The sequence below is a fragment of the Dermacentor variabilis genome, chromosome 2 (genome assembly GCF_050947875.1).
Source record: "Dermacentor variabilis isolate Ectoservices chromosome 2, ASM5094787v1, whole genome shotgun sequence".
NCBI classification, from domain to species: Eukaryota; Metazoa; Arthropoda; class Arachnida; order Ixodida; family Ixodidae; genus Dermacentor; species Dermacentor variabilis.
This window is the reverse complement of record NC_134569.1, coordinates 65,403,806-65,426,501: the sequence shown is the minus strand read 5'-3', so window position 1 is coordinate 65,426,501 and position 22,696 is coordinate 65,403,806. Positions and strand designations below refer to the sequence as shown.

General features: G+C 47.1%; 1 protein-coding gene across 1 annotated transcript; it reads right to left on the bottom strand.

Annotated features, from left to right (window-relative positions):
- Positions 1 to 11,006: 11,006 nt before the first annotated feature.
- Positions 11,007 to 21,570, bottom strand: LOC142570336 (uncharacterized). Its single transcript, XM_075678725.1, has 2 exons — positions 20,877 to 21,570; positions 11,007 to 11,090 (listed from the first exon to the last, which is right to left on the bottom strand). Exon 1 carries the CDS (start codon positions 21,568 to 21,570, stop codon positions 20,878 to 20,880), a length of 693 nt encoding a protein of 230 aa, XP_075534840.1. The 3' UTR covers positions 11,007 to 11,090; position 20,877.
- Positions 21,571 to 22,696: the final 1,126 nt, after the last annotated feature.

Sequence of the window (22,696 nt, the reverse complement as noted above, 5' to 3'; positions counted from 1 at the left end):
GGGATGCATGGTTCGAGCTGATTTTCTTGGCCGGAAACTCCGCCGCTGCCACTGACACCAGATTTTCTGCGACACGGGCGGATTACAATACCCGCTAATGCGAAATTCAAGCGCAGCTCTGTACGTGTTTTCATTTCGTGATATATTAGCTGGCACGCACTATCTGTCTCGTGCGACACATTGCAAACTGAGCGAAGTGTGGCGCGAACGCCTCGCTGATCGGGATATCGGGAGAGGCAGCGCGTGGATGATGGGTTCGCAGCAGCCGCCGCTGACAGACCTCTCATTCAGCGTTTTGTCTACGTATGTGGCATCGATGGTGTCATCGGTGAACAGACGATGCGTGCTACTCCGTCGCCAACTCGTAGCGATCGTTTCCAGAGAGCGCGTCTTGCGCAGCACTGCGCTTTTCTTCTCACGCTTTCGCCTAACCCCCCTCCGCTATCCGCCTCGTGGTTCCGCTGCACTCTTCTCCTCCGCTTTCCTCCTCGCGCCTTCTTCGCTATCGATGGCTTTCATGTCCCGCTGCGCACCGCGTTCGCTTTCACCTTTCGGTGTGCTCGTTCGCTAGGTTACGAGGGACAAAGCCAACGCTCGCCGCAGGAACGGGCGCCTAAGATATGCGCTCTAAAACACTTACAGACAGGAAAACAAATAGACTGGACTAGCCCTCGTCCGGACTACTTGTTTCCCTCTGTGTAAGTGTTCTTCAAATCCGTGTTGTAAACGTGAATGCGAAGTACAGCAACCAACTAGACCGCCTCACTGGTATGACTTTATTTTACGACCGTCTAGTAGTCACATGTGGGTTGCAGCGCAAGCGTAATCGGGTAAAGTAGACGTATAATTTGACGCCAGTTATTTCTGCTTACTGCGACGAGTTCTAAATGTAAATAGATGGGGCTAGACTTTAGTGATTATTCGCTTTAACTTTCCAATATATGCGCGCGCCGTAAACGGTTTTATTAATATGGTAGTTGATGCAATTAGTCTAGTGAATTGATTGCATTGACTTTTCTTGCGCATGATGTCCACCTTGGCGGATAGTACATCTGTATAAGTGCGCCGGGTGCCGACAGCTTCGTGTGCGCTGTATTCTCGCCACTCAGTTCGCGTTGAAGCGAGAGGCAGCACCAAGGTCAGTTCGTTCGCTGCTGTGGGCCCTATTTTGAAAGCGATCGTCTTACGGGACGGACGGACGGACGGACGGACGGACGGACGGACGGACGGACGGACGGACGGACGGACGGACGGACTGACGGGTTTCCTTGTTGTGTAGACAGAGTAAGGCTCACGCATTAAAAAAAGTGAGGTTATTTATTTATTTACACGGCTGCTAAATATGCCAGGAACGGTATCGTTTTGGCATATGACACATTTAACATGGCCCCATTACCAAATATAAATTTCGCATGCGTAGAATTATCTCGGGGCATTGGGAAGCTTAGCTGAGAACGGCAGTACGATCCCTTCGAACACTTGCTTAACGAATTTTTCGCAGAGTCTATTTCATCCAACCAGACCAACTTCGCTACAAGTTTGCCATGTCGATACCTCTTCTTTCGCTTAATTTACTCTGGGTGGAATCTGCAGCGACCCTTTTTGCCCGCTCTCAAGCAGCAGTGCGATCCTGACCCTAGAAAAATTCCGGTGACAAATTTTTGACACTCAACTTAATAAAGCCAATCTAAGTTTTTTGTCCTACAGTATACTGCAGGTACAAGCTCTTAATGTGTTCAGATATGAGGAATGTGTTGCATGTGTCGAGCTCGTGCATGCAGCTTTCTTGCTGTACAGCAGTAAAATTCACTTTTCAAAGATTATCTAACTCTGCAGCAAAGCTAGTGTCAGCTGGAGAGTTCTATATAGTTATCGGTTATTGTACCTCTTTTTCTTTCAGAGCATTCAGAGTGCTTAACCGGAAGTACTTTGAAAACTCTGTTTGTAAACATAAGTAAGAGTCTATACTAGGCGAACGAGCGAAATTGTGCGCCTGTCTTATAAAACGTACTCACAACGTTCCGGAGCGCTTGCATACGTAAGTTATTGCCAAGCCTTCCATTAACCCATGCACTTTGAAATTTCCCTACGCATCATCTCGTAACCTGGCCCATACTTGAACAAAACCTAAACAAGCTGTCCCGTTTAGTTTACCGAGAACACTGAGGAACCATACTGCGAGCCTCGCATAACGCATGAAAACATTCAAAAAACACGGGTTTGGTACTTATTTGCGACAGTCATGGTTAAGCCAAAAATAGCAAACTATCGCTGCAGGTTATATCTAAGAAAGATGACCTCATCTTCTCTGAATATAAATTTGGTGCAACGCAGAGCTCTCGGGACACTGGGAAACAGCCGACAATGGCCTATGACTTAGCAGGACTTTAGTGCGAATTAGTGGATTCACGATTCTGAAGCAAACTTTTACTATCGCGAAGAAAACGATATGAAGGACGAGGAACACGAAGAAACACAAACGATCGCTCAACTGTATTTTTTTTTTTTTCGTGTTGCTGGTCTTTCGACTAGTTTTCTTCGCGCTGGTAAATGTTTTCTTCAAGGCCGTATGATGCTTTAAAACAGCTGATCAGTAAATTTTTGTAAAAACTGCAGCTGATCTACATAATTTTAGCTTCAGGTACTAATTTCCCATATATAGAACCCCCCCTCCTTCTATTTATGTTTTATCTCAATGACCTGTCTTCTTTTGCGAGGCCATATAGCGTTCTAAATTTTACGGCGCTCGGAAAACCCCCTCGATGCTCCAGAGCACTTTAATACGTAATTCCTTGCCAAAGCAGCAAATTAACTCGAACATTTCCAATTTGGCGCAAACATTAACGAAAAATTCGCCCCTTATTTAAGCGAAATACGAACAAGCTGCTTTGTTTAGTACAACGAAGACGAAGGAGAATACAACAACCAACGTTCACTACAAACCTCGTATAACACATGCTTAGAGGCGAAAAAAACAGGAGTTAAGTAAATATTGACACGTGTACTTGTTTATATTTCTCCGGTGACCGCTTTTCACCGTCTAAGAAATGTTATCGCTCAGTGCAGGACGCGCCTGCATGCATCCGAAGTTTCTCGAATTCTGTCGATGGGTCTATCCACTGTATGTTGTCACTGAACCTTGTATAATCTGATTGCTTGTATGCGCTACGCGTATTGTGTAGAACTTTCTGGAAGACACGCGCGCACCGGCGATTTTTCTGGAACCTTCGATGACTCATGCATTGAAGTCGACGCGCATATAGAATAGATTCTCGACGATTGCCGACTGTGTTCGTCGCTTTTGCTGAGCTTTAAGTGTAGCCTGTTTTTCTAGGCACTGATCCGCCTATTAAATTTAGTTTCGCCATTCACACTTTTGTTTCTGTGCCCTAGACTGTCGCTGCCACCTGACATCTGCGTCACTGCCCCGTGAAATCTGGGGGTGGTGCTTTGCGTTCATCTACCGGACGCCCCCGACAAGCCGTAATCCAAGCCCGGACAGCGAAGACAACATCAACGTCGTCCAGATCATCGAGCAAGCGCAGGCTATACCACCTACCCCCGGAGCATTGACTTCTACCGGAGAAACCAGGAAGTGCATGGCTACGACAACAGCCACGATGACAGCTACAGTTCCGCATAAACAAATCGCGTTGCAGCAGCCCATGAACCACCGACCTTCTACAGATCGCCATTTGGAGACCCAGAAAGCTAGCTGAAAACGTACGAAAGAGTCGCTACGTTCAAAAACTGCAACTACGACGACAAGCTGCGCCATGTTTATTTCTGCTTGGAAGACTCCGCCAGGACGTGGTTTCAGAACCGCGAGTCCACCCTGACAACGCGGGACCTCTTCCGCGTCAGCATCTTCAACACTTTCACGAGTGCCGTCCGCAAGAAGAGGGCTGAAGCGATATTGGAATGACGTAATAGTTCTGCGGAAATCCGCAAGGCGGAGAGAAGCACCAGACCATGACTAATTTTTCTTGAACTGCGAGGTCTTTTTTTTTATTTCGAGCAACCCTTCTGGTTGTCTTTGTAGCAATTGCTACGATTAGGTGGATACTGGAATTCCATGCGCAGCTCCTAAATGTGAGCATTACGATCCAGATAGAAGAGATGAACCGCCTGTTCCGCCACGCTGATAGGGCCATGTCTGAGGAAAAGAAAGTTCGCTTCCTGATGCGTGGTGCGAAGCAAGAGCTTTTCGCTGGACGGATCCTCAGCCCGCCCAAGATCGTATAGCTGAGTTTTCGACAAAGGCCACGACGATTGACAAACCTCTCGAAATGCGTACTAGGCAGTGCAACCACCGCTCGATACTAGACAACGCAGACCTTCAAGCACTCTGCTCCAATGATTCGCGATTGACGATAAGGGCAGTAGTGAGAGAACTCTGGAAGTTGTTCCCAGTGTCTTAGCCCCAACTTAATTCGATTGCTGACGTTGTCTGAGAGGAAATTCAGCGGTCACTGGAAATGCCAGTGCCAGATACTACGGTAAGGGCCGTAGTATCGCGAGAGGAGTTTCCACGAAAGACCAACACACCGAGTTTGAGACCAAATTAGTACAAGAGCACCTGGTTCGTACCCCACGTCGTGACGGCGCTGGTCGTAACGGCACTTCTGGCGTGTCTGTGAAGCAGAAAGACGAATGCGGGAATCTGGCGTGCTTGGGTCACTCTGGCTATAACATTGCGATTGTACTCTGTCAGCGAGTCGAGTTGGGTCGAAAGGAGAGTCTCGAAAAGCAAAGTCAGCTCACAGCCAAAGAGGATATAGAAGGATGAGTAGCTAGCTGTGTCGTGGTGCGAGGAATCGTAAGCGAACGTGACAAATGGTAGAGCAGTGTCCAAGTCGCGATGGTCGGAGGAAACATACATTGTTAGCATGTCAGTTAATGTGTGGTTCAGGCGTTGGGTAAGACCGTTAGTTTGAGGATGGTAAGCGGTAGTAAGCTTGTGTTAATAGCACATGATCGAAGTAAGTCGTCTATGATTCTGGCAAGAAAGTATTGTCCGCGATCGGTTAGAAGTTGACGTGCACCTTGGTGTAAGATAACGTCGTGAAGAAAGAAGTCAGTGACATCTTTAACGCAACTGGTTGGTAGGGCTCTATAGTAATGGTACAGAGGGTTGTATAGTCCGTAGCGACTGCAATCCACCTATTTCCGTCATTTGATATAGGGATTGGTCCGATAAGATCAACGTCAACGCTAAAAAGAGGGTCGGCCAGTATATCCAAAGGCTGCAGCAGACCAGCAAGATGCACAGCTGGTCTTCTCCGGCGTTGACACGACTCACACGCGGCAACATAGTGCCGGACGGAGTCGTTGAGACGGGGTCAGAAAAGCCGTCGCCGCATTCGGTCATAGGGCCGAGTGACGACAAGGTGTCCAGTGGTGGGAAGGTCGTGCAGTTGCTGGAGTACAATCCGTCAAAGATGAGGCGCAATGATGGTTAGGACCTGGGGCCCGTCAGGGTGCATGTTGCGGAGATACAGGATGTCATTTCGTAGCATGAACATGTGAAGGGATCGGTCAGACGGATCAGAGAGCAGGCGTTAGATAATGTGCTGTAACGATTCATCGCGTCGTTGTTCGGCAACAATGTCTTTCAAGGCGGAGAGTGAAAGAAGGCAGACCAGTGCGACATCCACTAAACCGTCCGGTGCATCCACGGGATGACGAGACAGGCAGTCGGCCTCCTGATGTAGACTACCTGACTTTTAGGCCACAGTGTATGCGTATTCCTGCAGCTGTAGGGCCCAGCGACCGAGGCGTCCGGTGGGATCTTTGAGGGAAGAAAGCCAACAAAGGGCGAGGTGATCGGTTGTAACTGTAAATGGTCGACCACACATGTAAGGTCGGAACTTCCCCATCGCCCAAACGAGGACAAGACACTCGAGCTCGGTAATCAAGTAATTGCGCTCGGCTAGGATAGGCTAGGATAGGAGGCAACTGGGTGGGCAATAACGCGGTTGTGCGCACATTGGTGTTGAGCTAAAATTGCGCCGATGACGTAGCCACAGGCGTCTGTGCGGATTTCTGTCGGAGCTGAAACGTCAAAATGGGCGAGAACACGAGGAGTGGTGAGGAGCGTGCTGAGCTGCGAGAAAGCAGACGCTTGTTCAGAGCCCCGGCAGAAAGGAACGTCTTCCTTGAGGAGGTCAGTCAGGGGACGGGCAACATGGGCGATATGTTCCACAAACCTGCGGAAGTAAGAGCAAAGGCCAATAAAGCTTCGAACATCCCTGACACAAGTTGTTACGGGGAAATTCTGCACAGCATGAACTTTAGCGGAGTCGGGGCGAATGCCTGACGAATCGATGAGATGTCCGAGCATGATTATTTGGCGGTGACCGAAGTGGCACTCGGACGAGTTGAACTGCAAGCCAGCTGTGCGAAAAACAGAAAGAAAATGAAAGTCTTTTATGATGGGGTTGCGAAAGTTGAAGAGAATACGATGAAGTCATCCAAGTAGCACAAACAGATGAACCACTTCAAGCCACGCAAGAGCATGCCCATCATCCGTTCAAGGGTCGCCGGGGCATTGCACAAGCCAAAAGGTATTACCCTGAACTAATATAGGCCGTCTGGTGTGACGAATGGGGTCTGTTCACGGTCCGTTTCCTCCACGGCAATTTGCCAATATCCAGAGTGAAGGTCTATCGATGAAAAATAAGTGGCACTGTGGAGACAATCTAGAGCATCGTTAATGTGGGGAAGGTGATGTACATCTTTCTTGGTGATCGTGTTTAGATGACGACAGTCAACGCAAAATTTCCAGCTGTTATCCTTCTTTTTGACGAGAACAACAGGGGAAGCCCATAAGCTGGAAGAATGTTCAATAATCTCTTTGGCAAGCATTTTCTCAACTTCGCTCTGGATAACTTGTCGCTCAGAGGGTGGCACCCGGTATTGGCGTGGGCGAACAAGCGCTGCATCACCGGTATTTATGTGATGCGTCACGACCGTAGTTTGACCCAAAGGGCGATCGTTCAGGTCGAAAATGTCGGAGTACGACTCGAGGAGGCCACCGAGCTCTGCGGCTTATTGGATTGAGAGGTCTGGTGCAATCATCTTTGTAAAGTCACAGGGGTGGGGCCGATGCAGAAGGCGCAGAATGAGCACTGGTCGAAGACGGCGCAAGAGATAGAGCGTAGATAGAGCGTAGCGCACTCGCGCTACAGTGACAACGTGGCAAGAGACATGCCTTGACGAAGTACTTGTGGGCACTGTCCGAAATTTAGGATGGGAAGACATGTCTGATTGCCCGCTACAGAAACGATGGTGCGGGGAAAGGAGACGCTGTGAGAAAGCAGGACTGAAGTCACGGGAGGAAGGACATGGTCTCCGTCAGGTACAGGTGGGCAGGCTAAAGCAGTGATGCAGGTTGCTGCTAGAGACGGGAATCGAATAAAATCTGCAGAACAAAGCTGAGCTGGAGTTTGATCAGGTAGGTCAACGGGAAGCTGTAGGTCAAGTTGTACAACACCGGCTGAACAGTGAATCAGAGCAAAATGGGCGGTCAAAAAGTCGAGTCCGAAGATCGCATTTTGAGGGCAGCGTTCGAGCACACTAAACAAAACGGACGTGCGGCGGCCGGCGACACTCACACGTGCAGTACACATTCTAAGCGCAGCCGAAGTACCGCCCGTCCGTGACCGTCCGCAACCTGGAGCAGTCGAGTCGGAGCAGGAGTAAGTACTTTCTTCAAGCACGTTCGAAGCTCCGCACTCCTGATGGAAACTTGCCCTCCAGTGTCGATGGGTGCTGTAACAGGAAAATGATCCACGTCAGCGTCAAGAAGGTAGCGATCAGTAGACAGAATCAGCAGAGGAATTTCAGGCCGGGCTGCTAGAGCAGCGTCACCACGAGAAGCTACCGTTAGTTTCGCGTCGGAGAGCGGCAACGGTAAGCTGGGGACGGGGAGCGACGCATCTGGGGCCAACGGGAGCGGCGACTGTGTGGCGATGACGAGCGGCTAGTCGCAGTGGCTCGAGCGTTGTCCGGTGCGTCTTCAGCCTCACTGGAGAGTGCAGATGGGCGAGGATTCAGTGGGGAGCGGCGGTAGGCGGGAAAGCTTGGTCGAGAGTGGGCTGGCCAGGAACTTCGGCAGTGGCGAGAGATGTGGCCCACACGTCCACAATAAAAGCAGATGAGTCTATCATGAGTGCGCCATTTGGCCGAGTTGCTATAGCTTCAAAATGGACCGTATTGGCTCCTGCGAACAGGGGTAGAGGCAGCAGATGAAGCAAAGTCAGGATGGTTGGCGGAACAGATGGACGGAAGGCCTACATAAGCAAGTTCTCGGCGAATCACCGACTGAATGAGAGACACGAGCGGCCGAGGATCGTCAACGCACTGCCTCACTGGCGTTGCAGGAGACGCTGCTTCGATTTCTCGCCGGACGATACGTACGACATTCTCGGAGTAGGTGGTCTCACGCGGTAGACAAATGTCTTCGCACGTCGATGAAGCTGCGCTATTTGGGTAGACGCGTAAACCGTTGAACTATGCGGCGGCTCTTCGTGTCTTCAAAGCGGCGACATTGGTTAATGATCTCATTGACCGTTATATTCTCGTAAACAAGCAGGTTAAACGCGTCGTCCACGACGCCTTTTAAAACGTGGCTGATCTTGCCTGCCTCTGCCATATTATCCACCTTGCGGAAAAGGCGAGGACGTACTAGACGTACGCCACGTCAGTTTCAATGGACGTCTGTGCACGGGTCCCAAAGTCCTTCTTAGCAGCACGTTGGCGGCCAACGGCCTTGCCGAACAAATTTCTAAGCTTTTGTTTGCACTGATCCCAACTTGTAATCTCTTCTTCATTTGTCTCGAACCAGACCCGGGCTGTTTATTTTTTTAGGCAGAATATTATATTAGCCACCATACGCTTGTTAGCCCATCCGTTGTGTGCGCTGACCCATTCGTAATTCTGCAACCAGCCGTCGACCTCGACGTTGTCAATCCCTGAAAACATGCCGGGTTTGCGAGGCTGGGCCAGAATGACCGTCGGTGGCGACGATGGAGCCGTGGTTGAAAACTCTCCTTCGGATGACATGGCGGCCAGGTTACGTCCGCTGCGGAGCTCCGTCTTGCGCAAGTGATTACCCAGCAACTCCACCAATGATGTCACATGAAGGAAGAAGCGTACATCTATTCACAGAGGCGTTTTAGTGGCGGAGCCAACAAGCGTAAACAGCAGAAACACTAAACTCTTCTTCGTTATCTCCAAGGCCACCATCAGCGTCGTCTCCTTCCCACATTACAGACTGTGACAATATTAACGGCACGTGTATTTAGGCAAACAATGTTTCGCCAAGCATTACACTTCGCTGAACTTGAACAAGGTGTCTTGTAGAGTCGACCTAGGACACTGGGAAACAGTGTGGATAACGACAGTATATGACACTCTGGTACGCTTGTATAAGACATTTTCTACAAAGGCTGTAGTTAACCTACACAGCTAGGTTAAACATTGATCGTTCGTCACTCAAAACATCCTTCCTATTTCAATAAAATATAACCTTCCTCGCATGGTTCACCGAAGAGACATGGAAAAGCATTATGCAAAAAAGGGGTGAGGCTTGCAGACAGGACACAATAGCCGAGAAGTGGACAACACGAACGCCGACTATCAACTGAAGGGAGCACTGAGGCGAAAAAAGAAAGAAGACACAAAACTCATCTGCACAAGCTCAGGAATGGTATAACCACGTGTCAGTCGGGTACATGTGTCGGTCTGCGTGAGAGATAACTGTTAAAGCACTTAATATCTTCCTTGTGTTCGAAGGCTGACTCACGCACGCACTTCCACCGTTATAGATATGCCATGCCTCTACCATAAGACGCGTTAGGTCATTCTTATGCCTGTACAATATCGCGCATTCACCTAACTCTGGCGTGCAGTTACAATCTTGGCAATGCAGGGAAAGATCAGAAGGTGATCCACCGGTTAAAGACCTTTTATGCTCCATTAGCCTTTGATTGATACACCGCCCCGTTTGCCCTACGTAGAACTGGCAAAGAACTGCTAAGGGGAATTTTATAAACCACACCCATACGACGGTCAGTAAACCTGTTGTTCTTATTGTGCTTCACTGGACAAATATCTGTTCTTTCTTTGCCTTTTACCTGCTTCTTTTTCCTCTGCACGACAGCGCATATCTTACCTAGCTTATTAGGAGCAGTGAAAGCAACATTAATATCATATCTACTTGCAACTTTTTTAAGCCTGTGCGACACTGAATGAATGTAGGGAATAGCCACTACTCTTTTTTTTTCTATTACTACTTTCTGTAATCAGGTCCGTCCCCCTCGAAACCGACTTCTTTAGGCGCTCAGCCACAATGGCCACTCATACGCTAGGATAACCTGCATCACCTAACCTAGTGTAGGAGTGGCCACTGTTAATCTCCGAAATATATTTTCTCCTCGCGCACTGGAACTTCCTTGCTCGAGATCGGCGCACTTCCCAGCTTACCGACGTTGAGAACATTTTTTTTTTTGTTGTTTACGAAAGCTCTTGATGGCTCCTCAACTGCGTAATTTTCCAGGTCTAGACAAAGTTTTGTTTTTTGCAAGATTTAACAGTCTATCAAATAGGCAGTCTCTTTTAAAAGAGTTGTCATTGATGGTGCCATCGCGAAACGTTTCCACGGATTCGGTATACTGTATTCTTCAATGTTGCTATTAATTTATGCAAAAACCAACATTAATACTATTTTTTCACAAATCTTCAAAGACTTTATGTTTATTTAATTGAATCACTGGTCAATATTCCAGTGCTCCGATACTATGAAGAAAAACTCACCGTCCTTCGTCTCGTTTGAAGAACCACCAGGGCTTCTTAATGTACATGTCGGTGCACTCGAAAAAACTTGGCAACACGTCGCAGTAGTCGTGCTCTCTGTTCTCCACGCACTTGAAATTGCAGATGTTTTCGCTGGAATGTCTGTTCATTGAATCTAAGCAAAAATAATGGTCATCTTTGCTTGTGTGCCGGCACTTCTCTTCCTCCATTATGTAGTAGTATCCAGAATTGGCCTTGACGCACAGGTTATAGATACCGGCATCGTATCTGCACTGCAAGGCAAAGAACAAAAACAGCAAGGCTTAGGGCACCGTGCAGTTCAAGCGACTGAGAAACCAGCGACGCGGAGCGCGAAGGTACTTTTTGGTACACAATCAAAATGAAATTGAGAAAGATAAAGGGCGCTGACGACTACGTGATCACTTCATATGAGCTTTAGTTTACATCGTGCCTATCGTCGCTCTTTCAAGGTTCTACGCCCGTTTTACTTCGGTGTTGTTCTATCTTTGTCGACATTATAGGATACCCTTGCTGGCAGCAGGTTTCCATGCGCACTGTTGCACTGAAAGCGTACTTATTTTAGTTTGTATGAAAAGTGGCTCCGCTTGTGGGTACACAAAATTTGACGCGTACTTCGCGAACCGTAAAGATCCCTGATGGGCGCCGTACCACAACCTTATATTGTAGCAACAGCCAAGGCTTCCTGAGAAAAATTCCGTAAAAAAATGTCAACGGCAGAAATGACGGCGTGTTTACAGCTCATAACTTTAGAACAAGAAATATATCGCAGTTTTGACTGAAATTATCATGTTAAGTTTTTTTTTGTTTACTCGGTGTCGCTTGTGTAGTTTGCCACACTCACTCACATAAAGTGTCGGTGCGCGTCAAGCGCTATACGCGAGCTCTACACAAACCTTTTGTTTATGCGTAGTTAAAGGATTGGGCATATTTTATTTGGATCTTCGTAGCAGAATCGTGATGGCTCCTTTTAATATTGAGTTACATAATTCTAAACTTGGCTCTTAGGGTTTCGTAAAATCTAACGATTTTGGTCCCGCATTTCAAGCATATTTCAAAGAAGGGATGTCACTTATGAAATTATCAGAAAAACACTGGTGAAAATATCAAGTTAATGTGCACCGGTATAAAACTTTTTTTTATTTCAAAAATATTGTTTTTACTAGGCAGATCGATATGCGAGAAACGACATAAACAAAGTACTGGTAGCAAAAGTGCCTTCAATTTTTTGCAGCTCCTATCCGCGACACGTTTTACTTTGTAACGGACTCGCGAAGGTTAGTAAACTGTCAATTCAAAGGAAGAGAGGCTTACTTAAAAACTGCGCTTACTTAAAAAAAAAGCAGTTTCAGAATTTACCAGGCTGCTCCTTTACTAGAACCTGCACATGCATATATACCGCGAAATGCACCATATAACTGCGAGACCACGTCCTCAACGGCTTTAGTTTCGCGTTTCACAACGCACAGGCGCCAATGTCGAGAACTTTCTGTCCATCTGTATCTTGTACAATGCAAGAGTTGATCATCAAAAGGTCATGACGAGAAAGCGAAAATTAAGTTCGTTTAAACTAAGGCACCAAAACTGGAATATAACCTGCAACCTCCGATAAATGACAATCCAGCCAACTGCCCACTGTTAAAGCACCACCGCTGCAAAAATGTAGCAGTGACTGATGGAATACCAATTAACCACAATACAAGGAACAACCTTAACAAGAACGGTGATGACCATACAATGGAAGCCTGCACTTTGAGAGCAACGCGCACGTCTCGACTGATTATGGTACGTAGTTAGCCCGGCATTAGAGTCCGAAGCTTTAAGTTAGTGAGCGTTCTTTTTTTTTTTTTTACTTGTCGCCCAGTAGCTCGATGGCAACTTCTTTTGGCGTGGCCCCGAAGGCCCAAAACCTGCTGTTGCACAATCACAAACACTACGAGCTGCAGGCCCTCAGACTTTACTTCTACTGACGCGATTGAATGCCAAGTGGCTTTCCAAGGGCAGTGCTTTCGCTTCTATGACTCAAACTCTGCGTACCGTAAATACCAAACTACACACCGCATCCAATGTATAGCACTCAGTGGTCACACCTCTGACACAACAAAAAGAGCCAGACCAGGGCCACAAACCAAGAAGTACAAGTGTAATAAACGTTATTAAAGATGAACTTTACATAGTCCGCGTTTTAGATGCCGCTTAGTCCGTGGGTGCGTTTCTTATTTCCTTCTTACTCGTCGCAGTAGCCGAGAGGCTATGACGTTGCGTTGCTGGGCTCGATGTTACGAAGTCAATCCCGGCCACGGCGGCCGCATTCAGTTGGGGGCTAAATGCAGAAACGCTCGCGTACTTATATTTAGGTTTCCGTTAATTACCCCGAGCTGGTCTAAATTAATCGGTTCTCCCACTACGGCGGGTTTCATAATACAATCGTAGTTATGGCACGAAAAACCACATAATTTAATTTAGCGAACTTAATGACCGGCCGTTCCTTCTAAAATTATTTTTTCTTCTTACACACGCAACCATTCATCTATGCGAAATCTACTTCCTGCGTTAAAACAAAATTCGTCAGCCACTTTGATTTGGCATAACTTCAGTACTACGGTACAGGAAGCGGACAGGTGAAAAACAGCGGGAACTTAGCAGAAATCGGTTGACACTGTAAAGCCGCAAGTCCAAGGAATGTTAATAAGACAATAATAGACGGCACAGAAGAACGTGTCTAGACTGTGCTAATAAATTTGCACGAGGGAAGTCTTCAGAGTACGAAAACAAAAGATTAATTCCACAGAAGTTATGTATATTGCAGTGCCGAAATTACAGCCGGCGCTTCATGTAGAGGCGGTTTCTACTGCAGGAGGTAGCTAGTTTACTATTCCGTCGTATCGACCATTGCTTATAGTGGCCTAGATTCGTCAGGACAACGGCTGTCAGTTTCAAGCTCGTTTGTTCGTCATGCCAAGAAAACTACGCCACCAAAATGGAGCAATACTGTGCACCTTAGACAGCGATATTACGAAATTGGCCTCCTACTTCAGTATACAATACCTGAATAACATTCGGTCTATTTCGCACGGCTATAATGCACACAACAGTTTTATTAACCCTGTATGGTTTGTTCGTTTTTACAGCGATGCTGTCTATGGCTACCCTTCGGGAAAATCTCGGCGGCGAACAGGAAATGTCTTGCGGCAAAGCCAACTTCCTCGTAGCTCTGTAGCTACGAGGAAGCTTGTAGCTACAGCTTTGTAGCTCTCAATCTAATGTAGGCATCCAGGAAAAAAATCAGAATGACATTGGCTGCTAAGGCGACTTAGCAGCCAATGCCGAGTTTTATTTACTTGTCATAATAAGTTCACAGTGAGGTTGTAAGCGTTACAGAATTCCCCTCTGCTGTCTATTGTTAGATACGGGGCCGTTTCCTGAGCCTACTTCGAGTTCCCCAGACCACATCGAATCGCACCACAACTAATTAAGGAGCGCAGAAGCACGGATACCACATTCCTGAGGCGTGGCACGTGCAAACAAGTTGGCGGCCCCCACTTCGTGTGCCGCCGGTGGAGCTATTCACTGCTTGACTCTTCCCGAAAGTGAAGCGAGAGCCTGGCACTGTTGCGGCTAAAGTGGGTCCCAAGGCAAGACGGCTGTAATGCACCGTGAAGCCACGACCGCGTCACCTCCATCCGGCTATTGTGACGGCGCATTGCAAGTCAGCAAGGCAAGACTGCAGGGAGAAGTAAGCCCTTTGATAATTGGGGGCACGGGCGTCTACCATTGGCCGAAAATGACACTTGAGCGGGCTCGCTGATTCGCCGAAAATGGCGTCATCTGAGCGGGCTCGCCCATTGGCCGAACGTGACGTGTCTTCGAGACACCGAAGGGCTTAAAAGACGCAGACCGGGAGCAGCAGAGAGCATTCCGAGAGCATTCCTTGATTCATCTCCTTCGAACGGGCCTCAGCGTCCGAGTTGCTGCCGGCCCGTAATGACTCTAAGACTGTTAATATACGCTCACTGTAAATAATGTAAAATAAACCTCCCAAGTTTTCATCCCGAAGTCCTCCTCAACTCCTACACTGTACATGGGCATCTTCGGAGAGGGTACGGTTATAGAAAGCGGCTGTAACTCTAGTTTTACTAATCAAAACTATCCTGCAAAATATTAAATGAGAATTAGCCGCTAGCGCGACTCTAACATCACGCCGAGTTTCATTTACTTTTCTTGATTACGTAGTTCACAGTGAACTTGTATGTATTGTGGAATGCCCGTCGGCTGTCGATTCATGGGCTTCTACGAGAGGAAAACGTACAGCCCCGTGTTTGTCCACTAGAATAAAACTCGAGTCTGTCCAGGTTTCATTCAACTTATTTTCCAGGTTTCATTCAACTGAAGTATACTCAATCGCAGATTACAAACAAACATGTTTTGTTTCGTGCACTCCCTTGGACTGCGCCCCGGTCAACGAACATAGTCGCTCGCGTCGAGGCTCGGTTTAACGGCCGCCTGCGTCGACAACGCCTGCGTCTTTAGGGCGGCGTCGTAAAAGCCCTTCCGAAGTAGCTCTGTGTATGTGTGGCGTAGATCGTGAGGTAGTGAGTGCCTGATATTTCTTTGCATTTCGCATGACAGATGCATATTTATGTGTATAGTTACATGCCCACAAAGATCTATACCAACATAATTTATACCACCGTAGCAGCTTCGCTGGTGAACCAACTTCGAAGAGAGGAATGCCTCAATTCTTTTTTTTAATCTTACATACCTTCTCACGTACGTCTAAGATAACGTGATACTTATACCACAGAGCTTTATACAATAATTACTATAGAGGGAACTCTGGCGCTAGTGTCTACAATAGCTGCTTTGGGCGGTTCAGACAGCATGAGAATTATGGCAAGCACGTGGATTTGACTGAACTTCGTCCTTCTGGCTTCAAATGGCTTCGTGACTTTGTAAAACCGTAGTTTTCTATGAAGTCATCATCATCATCAGCCTAGTTACGCCCACTGCAGGGCAAGGGCCTCTCCCATACTTCTCGAACAACCCCGGTCATGTACTAATTGTGGCCATGTCATCCCTGCAAACTTCTTAATCTCATCCGCCCACGTAACTTTTTGCCGCCCCCTGCTACGCTTCCCTTCCCTTGGAATCCAGTCCGTAACTCTTAATGACCATCGGTTATCTTCCCTCCTCATTACATGTACTGCCCATGCCCCATTTCTTTTTCTTTATTTCAACTAAGATGTCATTAACTCGCGTTTGTTCCCTCACCCAATCTGCTCTTTTCTTATCCCTTAACGTTACTCCCACCATTCTTCTTTCCATAGCTCTATGTAATGCTAGTACTATGTAATAAATAATTAAATAAACGTTATTAAACCTGTCCGACGGCAGGATTCGAACACAGGGCCTCTGAAACAGAAGCACGATATGGAAACCATTACGCCAGGGACAGTTTCTTCTATTTATTGCCTGTTTTGTACTACTGTATCAAACAACAAATGGCAGTGGGGAAAACCAGATATAATAGTAAGTTTTCAACACCAAGTGTCAACCTTACTGGGCTGACTATTTTAGATTTCTTAGAATGCAATCAAGGGTTCCATCCTCGACAGCCACGCAGGTACACTTCCTTGGGCTTTCTGAATTTCTACTAATCTGTACATGCATTCTGAAAAATACATTCATGCGAGCAGAGCATCCGGATCGCAGTGAAACCCCGCCATACGGGCGATCCATAAACAGTGAAGACCAACTAGCATAATAGGGTCAAACGGCAGTCCATCTTGGTTTTATACAGATAAATATCTAATAAAAGAAGGACTTCATCCCTAGTGGTGCTTGCGTTATTTTCACCCGCTTAAGCGCGTCTTTCCCTTTGCCTTCACTGTATATGGCCTTGTACATTGCAAGAGGGAGAACTACATCGCATACATCTTTGTAGTTTTCTTACGTTTGATTTACAAAAGGTATTCATTCGAAAATCTAACGGACAAGAACCGCGCACTTAAAATAACTTCTTTAATAAAACCACAAACAGGATCGCACATATTCTCTGCACAGACTACGTAGCCAGGTAACGTGCGCCTTAGCCTTACTTGGCGCACCGTGCGCAAGAAAGGATCGCTTAAATCAAGGAAAATCAAGAACCGGTTCATGAGATTTCGTATAACGAGGCGCGTCATTCCCAAAGCTCGGTCTCTAACTCGTCTGAACAAATTCGTGCGGCTGCATCGTTCCCAATTCGAAGCGCACACAAATACTGCAAGGACTCGGTGCAGCTTCTGTATATTTACCCTTGAACAATGCAATACCGCCATTAGATACCAGAGTTTTGCGACAAAATATAGACTGCAAACCTGTATCTCTTGCAAACACTGACAGATGCCCACCTCTCCACCGGTTCGCTTTTCTCTGTGTTTCTCTTGTTTGCTCTTGCCAATACTCATCGCTGTTTTTGTGATACGCGAGCGAAATGCCCAGATATTTAACGGGCGTCGTCAGCCGCTTAACGTTGGCGCAAGCGACTGGGGTCGAAGGCTATTCTCCATGCCAGAAACCAAGACGCTTTCCCTAGTTTACCAGGCTTCCACTTACCTTACCGAAATCCTTCACTATTGCGATAGCTGCAGCTACACTTTATCTGTGCAACAGTCTGCGACGTCATCCGCATACGCCAGAATTAACTTCCGATGCATGTAATCTGAAACCGTGAATACTGTGGTTTCCGATGATCGCTAGGCACGTTGTTTTTTTTATATATACTGGACATGAGGAGGCTCAGGGGGCAGTCTTGGCGTACAGAACGCTTTAGGGCAATGGGAGCCCCCACTGACTTGTTAACCATTAAACGCATAGTGCAGTTTCAGCACGCCAAAGCTACCCATACCTGACGATAGATCAGACATTAACGTGGAAGGCAAGCAAAATACCGCGAAGTACACTATGAAAAGCTTTCTCAAGATCGAGCTGTAGAATTGCTACCTATGTTTGCAAAGTGTCGCAACACTCCATAACGCATCGCACTTATGTACATTAATCACAGTTGAACGCTCTATACTTCTACATGTTTGGTGAAGACCAGCCAACTCCTTAATTACTTTCTGTAGTCGCCTCGATAGTACTTTCATCAAGATTTTATAATCACATTTAGTTGGTTATATAGGCCTGTATGAGGAAAGCAATTTTAACATCTCTGTCCATTCTGTCTTTGGTATTAGTACAGTATGTGCTTCCCCGATTGACCGGAGCAGGACATCTAGTTCATGTGCCTCATTAAAAACAAATGTAAGCACATTACATAATTCTTTTTTAAATGTCTTGTAAAACGAAGCGCTCAGGCTGTCGGGCCCCTGCCGAGATTCAGGTTATTTATATGCTTTTCTACTTCCGCTAGTGACATGGGCGATTCCAACACTGTTCTAGTGTCATCGTGCAGCCATGGCCTTTTCTCAAGAAATTCTTCTTTAAATCTATCTGCATTCACAGGTCTAGAAACAAAAAGCGCTTCGTAGTGTCGAGCAAAAGCACGTCCTATGCTGTGATTGTCATTTCTACCCCGCTATATTCAATAACATATATATGGCTCCGCCGGGCGCGACTTTTGTCGAGTCAAAGGGCGCGTTTTGTTGGACACTCATCTACAGCCATCGCGTCTATTCTAGCGCTTACCAGCGCTCCACGACACCGCTCATCATAAACCTCCAGTTTGTTTGATACTACGCAGATCTTCGGCATCCGCACCTGGCTTTTCGCATTCAAGCTCTGTCAGCTTTTCATGAGTCGTCTTAAGACCTCTCTCTTTCTTTTTGTTTTCAAACAGTGAAATGATGGATCTTCCTTTGGCTTTTTTATCTATTGCTTGAAAAATTACCACTGTTCTCCTATTTTGTCTACGCTATCTTCATAATTTTCTTAATTTCGTGCATCACTGCTCCGTTGAAAGACTCATTCCTTAATATTTTTGAATTCAGTTTCCATTGCTCCCATGCAAAAGTCTTACTTTCTTTCTTTGATCCGATTTGACATTTTACGAGACAGTGTTATATCAGTAAACGAAATCGACGAAACACCATAACTGCGACCACTTTGTGATCGTATCCCCAAACATGTACAGTTGGTCTCTGCAGGCATGACTGCTGCCCTGAAAATGAGCGTACTTCACAGCTCGGGAACCCTCCAGGCATTCTACAATATCCTATAGCTCATACTCTGCAATCATTTATGATAACCCATCACTACTTTTGTCTTTAACCATTCTACCACTTGACCTATCACTTGAATTCAAAACACAATTAAGATACCCATCCAAAACAAGCTGCTTATCGATGCACATATACTGGCTTAGGTTAGAAAAGAAATTTACGCGTTCCTGTGCCACACTTGGAGCATAAACAAATATAATACGCCATGCAAATAGCTATAAGTGACATCACACCACAAATCTACCGGAAAAACATGAAGAAAAATCTTGCACTGCCAGTCCTGGATTCTTCCTAACAAGGAGGACGCACCCTGCGGACCTGCCAATAGCGCGGCTCAGAACAGCGTGGCACCGTGCAGCGAACCTCCGCAACATGTTCGCAGTCTCCTCTTCCCATTCCACTTTCGTCTCCTGCACGGCCAAGACGTCAAGATCCTCTTCCTTAAATAGGTACAGTTCACTCTTTTTTTTTCCCAGAGGCCAGACTTCTAACATTTAAAGTGGCGAGTGTGAGTAACGGCTGAGGAGCCAACGTTGATTTTTGGAGAAGGTAGGCCCGGAGCATGGCGCTTACTTTGCGCGTCTAGCTCAATGCTAGACGCCTCCGAGACCGCCCGGTAGGACGGTCTCACCACTCTGCGGTAGGAGCTTGTCGACAACTTTCCTGTCCGTCGTGCCTCCAGGCCTTGTCCCTGAGGTTCGTGCGCCTACCCGTTGAAGTTTTCGCAAGCGGTCCCTCGATGCTTCGCGTGCCAACCTTGTCTTCTTCGCTTGTGGCGTCTTCTAGGGCTCTTTTAACCGCCGAGCCGACGCCAGTACTCCCAGAGGTGCCGCTGGCGTTGGGTGACGCGCCGGCAGCGTCCAGTGGAGGTTTTCTGTAAGATTCCACCTAGTGGACTGCCCATTTCGGTCGTTCCTGATTGGCTAGGGCCGCTCGTCGTCTCCTCGCTCGTACAGTTACATCCAATCAGCAGCGGCCACTATGAACAGAGCACTCAGCGCCAAAGGATGACAATCAAGTATGTAGTTCACTGCACCTGCCTTTTGAACATCGCCTATCGCACATGACAATAAAGCTTCACCGTACTAGAAGTTACAGCTTGAGTGGTATTGTGAACAAACAATGGAAAGAACTCGGAAGCAATACTTTTTGTTTGTTTGGGAAGTAACTAGCGTATGTAATACAGTCTTGACTAGTTGATCGGATGATCTCCTTTTGTTATTGCAACTTGCCCCAAACGTTCTCGTTTCAGTACCCAGATAACGACTCTGCCTTTTGGCTCAAGGTGACTTGAAGGTCGCCGACAACAGGAGCTCGCAAGTATTTCATGCTTAATACAGTACGTATAAGTGCTTCCACGGGGGTGTTGATCAAGAAAAGTAATAATTACTACTGAAAACGGCATTCTGCCACACTCGCGACGATGAAAACACAAGTGATAAACTTCATTTATTAGACTGGTCTAGTCCAGCCTCTTTTCGTCAGCCTGTGTTCTATGTGCTGCTCCAAAGGGCTCCTTGTGCTTACATTTTTTATATTAGGTTAAGCTTTCTTTAATCTTTGCACAATACTCCAAAGCCGGTATTGCTGCCTAACTCTCAATCAGATAAATTTTCTTGCCAGCGTGGAATAGCAGCTCACGTATTCGCAAGAACGTCTTACGCTTGAATCGTTCGTAAAAAAAATGCTTAGCCAATCTCGGTGCTAAGTGAATTAACTACTGCAGCCGGACATTGGCAAAAAGCACTTACGACGAGCGAAAAGCTTTCTGAATTCGGCCCTAGAGCTCCTATACCTTGCTAGCGGAAAAATCGACATATTTATCTGAGTACTTACGTCATATGGGCGCACTGTAGTAGTAGTCGTCGTCGTCGTAGTAGTAGTTGTAGTAGTAGTTGTGGTAGTTGTAGTTGTGGTAGTGGTCGTTGTAGTGGTTGTGGTAGTTGTAGTAGTCGTAGTTGTCGTGGTCGTTGTAGTAGTAGTGGTAGTAGTAGTTGTGGTGGTTGTGGTCGTCGTCGTCGTAGTAGTAGTGGTAGTAGTAGTTGTAGTTGTTGTAGTTGTGGTGGTAGTGGTAGTAGTGGTTGTAGTCGTAGTGGTAGTAGTTGTAGTGGTTGTAGTTGTGGTGGTAGTGGTAGTAGTGGTTGTAGTCGTAGTGGTAGTAGTTGTAGTGGTTGTAGTTGTGGTGGTAGTGGTAGTAGTGGTAGGCGTTGTCGTTGGTGGCGGCGGCGGCGGAGTCGGCGGAGCAATCGGCGGAGTAGGCGGTGGAGTCAGCGGAGTTGGCGGCGGGGTCGGTGGTGTCGGCGGAGGAATCGGCGGTGGAATCGGCGGGGTCGGCGGAGAAGTCGGCGGGATCGGCGGAGAAGTCGGCGAAGTTGCCGCTGGAGTGGGCGGCGACATCGGGGTCGCAGCGGTGGATGATGAGGTAGCGGCCGCCACACTGGTCTTGTTGGACAAAACACTGGGCAAGGGTAAACCTATCGAGATCCCAGGCTTTGTTCCGCGCCGAGCGCCCGCTTCCCTGGACGCCCATAGCATGAACGAGAAGACGAGAAACAGCAGCAGCAGGAGCAGAGCACACGCGCATACGCAACGCCACATCAGCGCCGACCACGGCGACACGGCGGCAGGACGCTCTTCCACGAACAGCACGCGCGGTGCGTCAGCTGCAAGCAACACAGGACACTCAAATTTACTGTCCATACAACCACAAACACATTTCAATATTGTCTGCGGAATACATGCCCAAGATTAACTATGCAGTAGTCCGCTGCAACAATCTGGAGGAGTAATTCCGTTTACAGCAAAGTTGCATATCGCTACACTTTGGCACTGGTCGATGTCCGCCCGTCTACGCATCGCGTCGACCCGAAAAAGCCTTCGTCTCCACTTTATCGCGAATGCTTTACAGCTATAAATCTAATGCAGATATCATGGAAAAACTCATAATGAAATTGGCCGCTAGGACTGCTCTAATATTACGCCGAGTTTCATTTACTTTTCTTAATTACGGAGTTCGCAGTGAAGATGTAAATATTGAGGAATTCCCGTCTGCCATGCAGCGGTACATGCACACGTCATTACTTCATAAAATAAGAATAAATCACGCCACAGTCAAAAGATGCATTCGTTGTCCGCGTCCTTCGATAATAATAATAATAATAATAATAATAATAATAATAATAATAATAATAATAATAATAATAATAATAATAATAATAATAATAATAATAATAATATACATAGATGCATCGATTGAGGTAAAATACACAACAGCTTCGCTGTTCGTGCTTCTTCACAGAGTGAAAGTGCTGATAAATTTTTAATGCAGAGCATTCCTGTCAGATGTACACCGGTCTTTCCTACCGGGTACCTTACCATCTTCGAAAGGCCGATCCCGAAGGCAGTGAAACCTAGCACAGCGTCTCAAACAATGACCTGGATCTGCATTCAGACCGCAGAGCTGTTATCTGCCCAGATAGCCATCGATGTAACCTTCAGACCCGGTAGAGCGCCGACTAGGGAATGTGCAATCACTTATCGCTCGACACATCCCCTCTCGGGTTCTGAGCATATAGCGCACCAGGGTTCTTCCATAAGTGCGGACTGACGTCAGCAACAGCGCTCATTGGGCTTGCTCTAACTGGTTAACCCGCCAA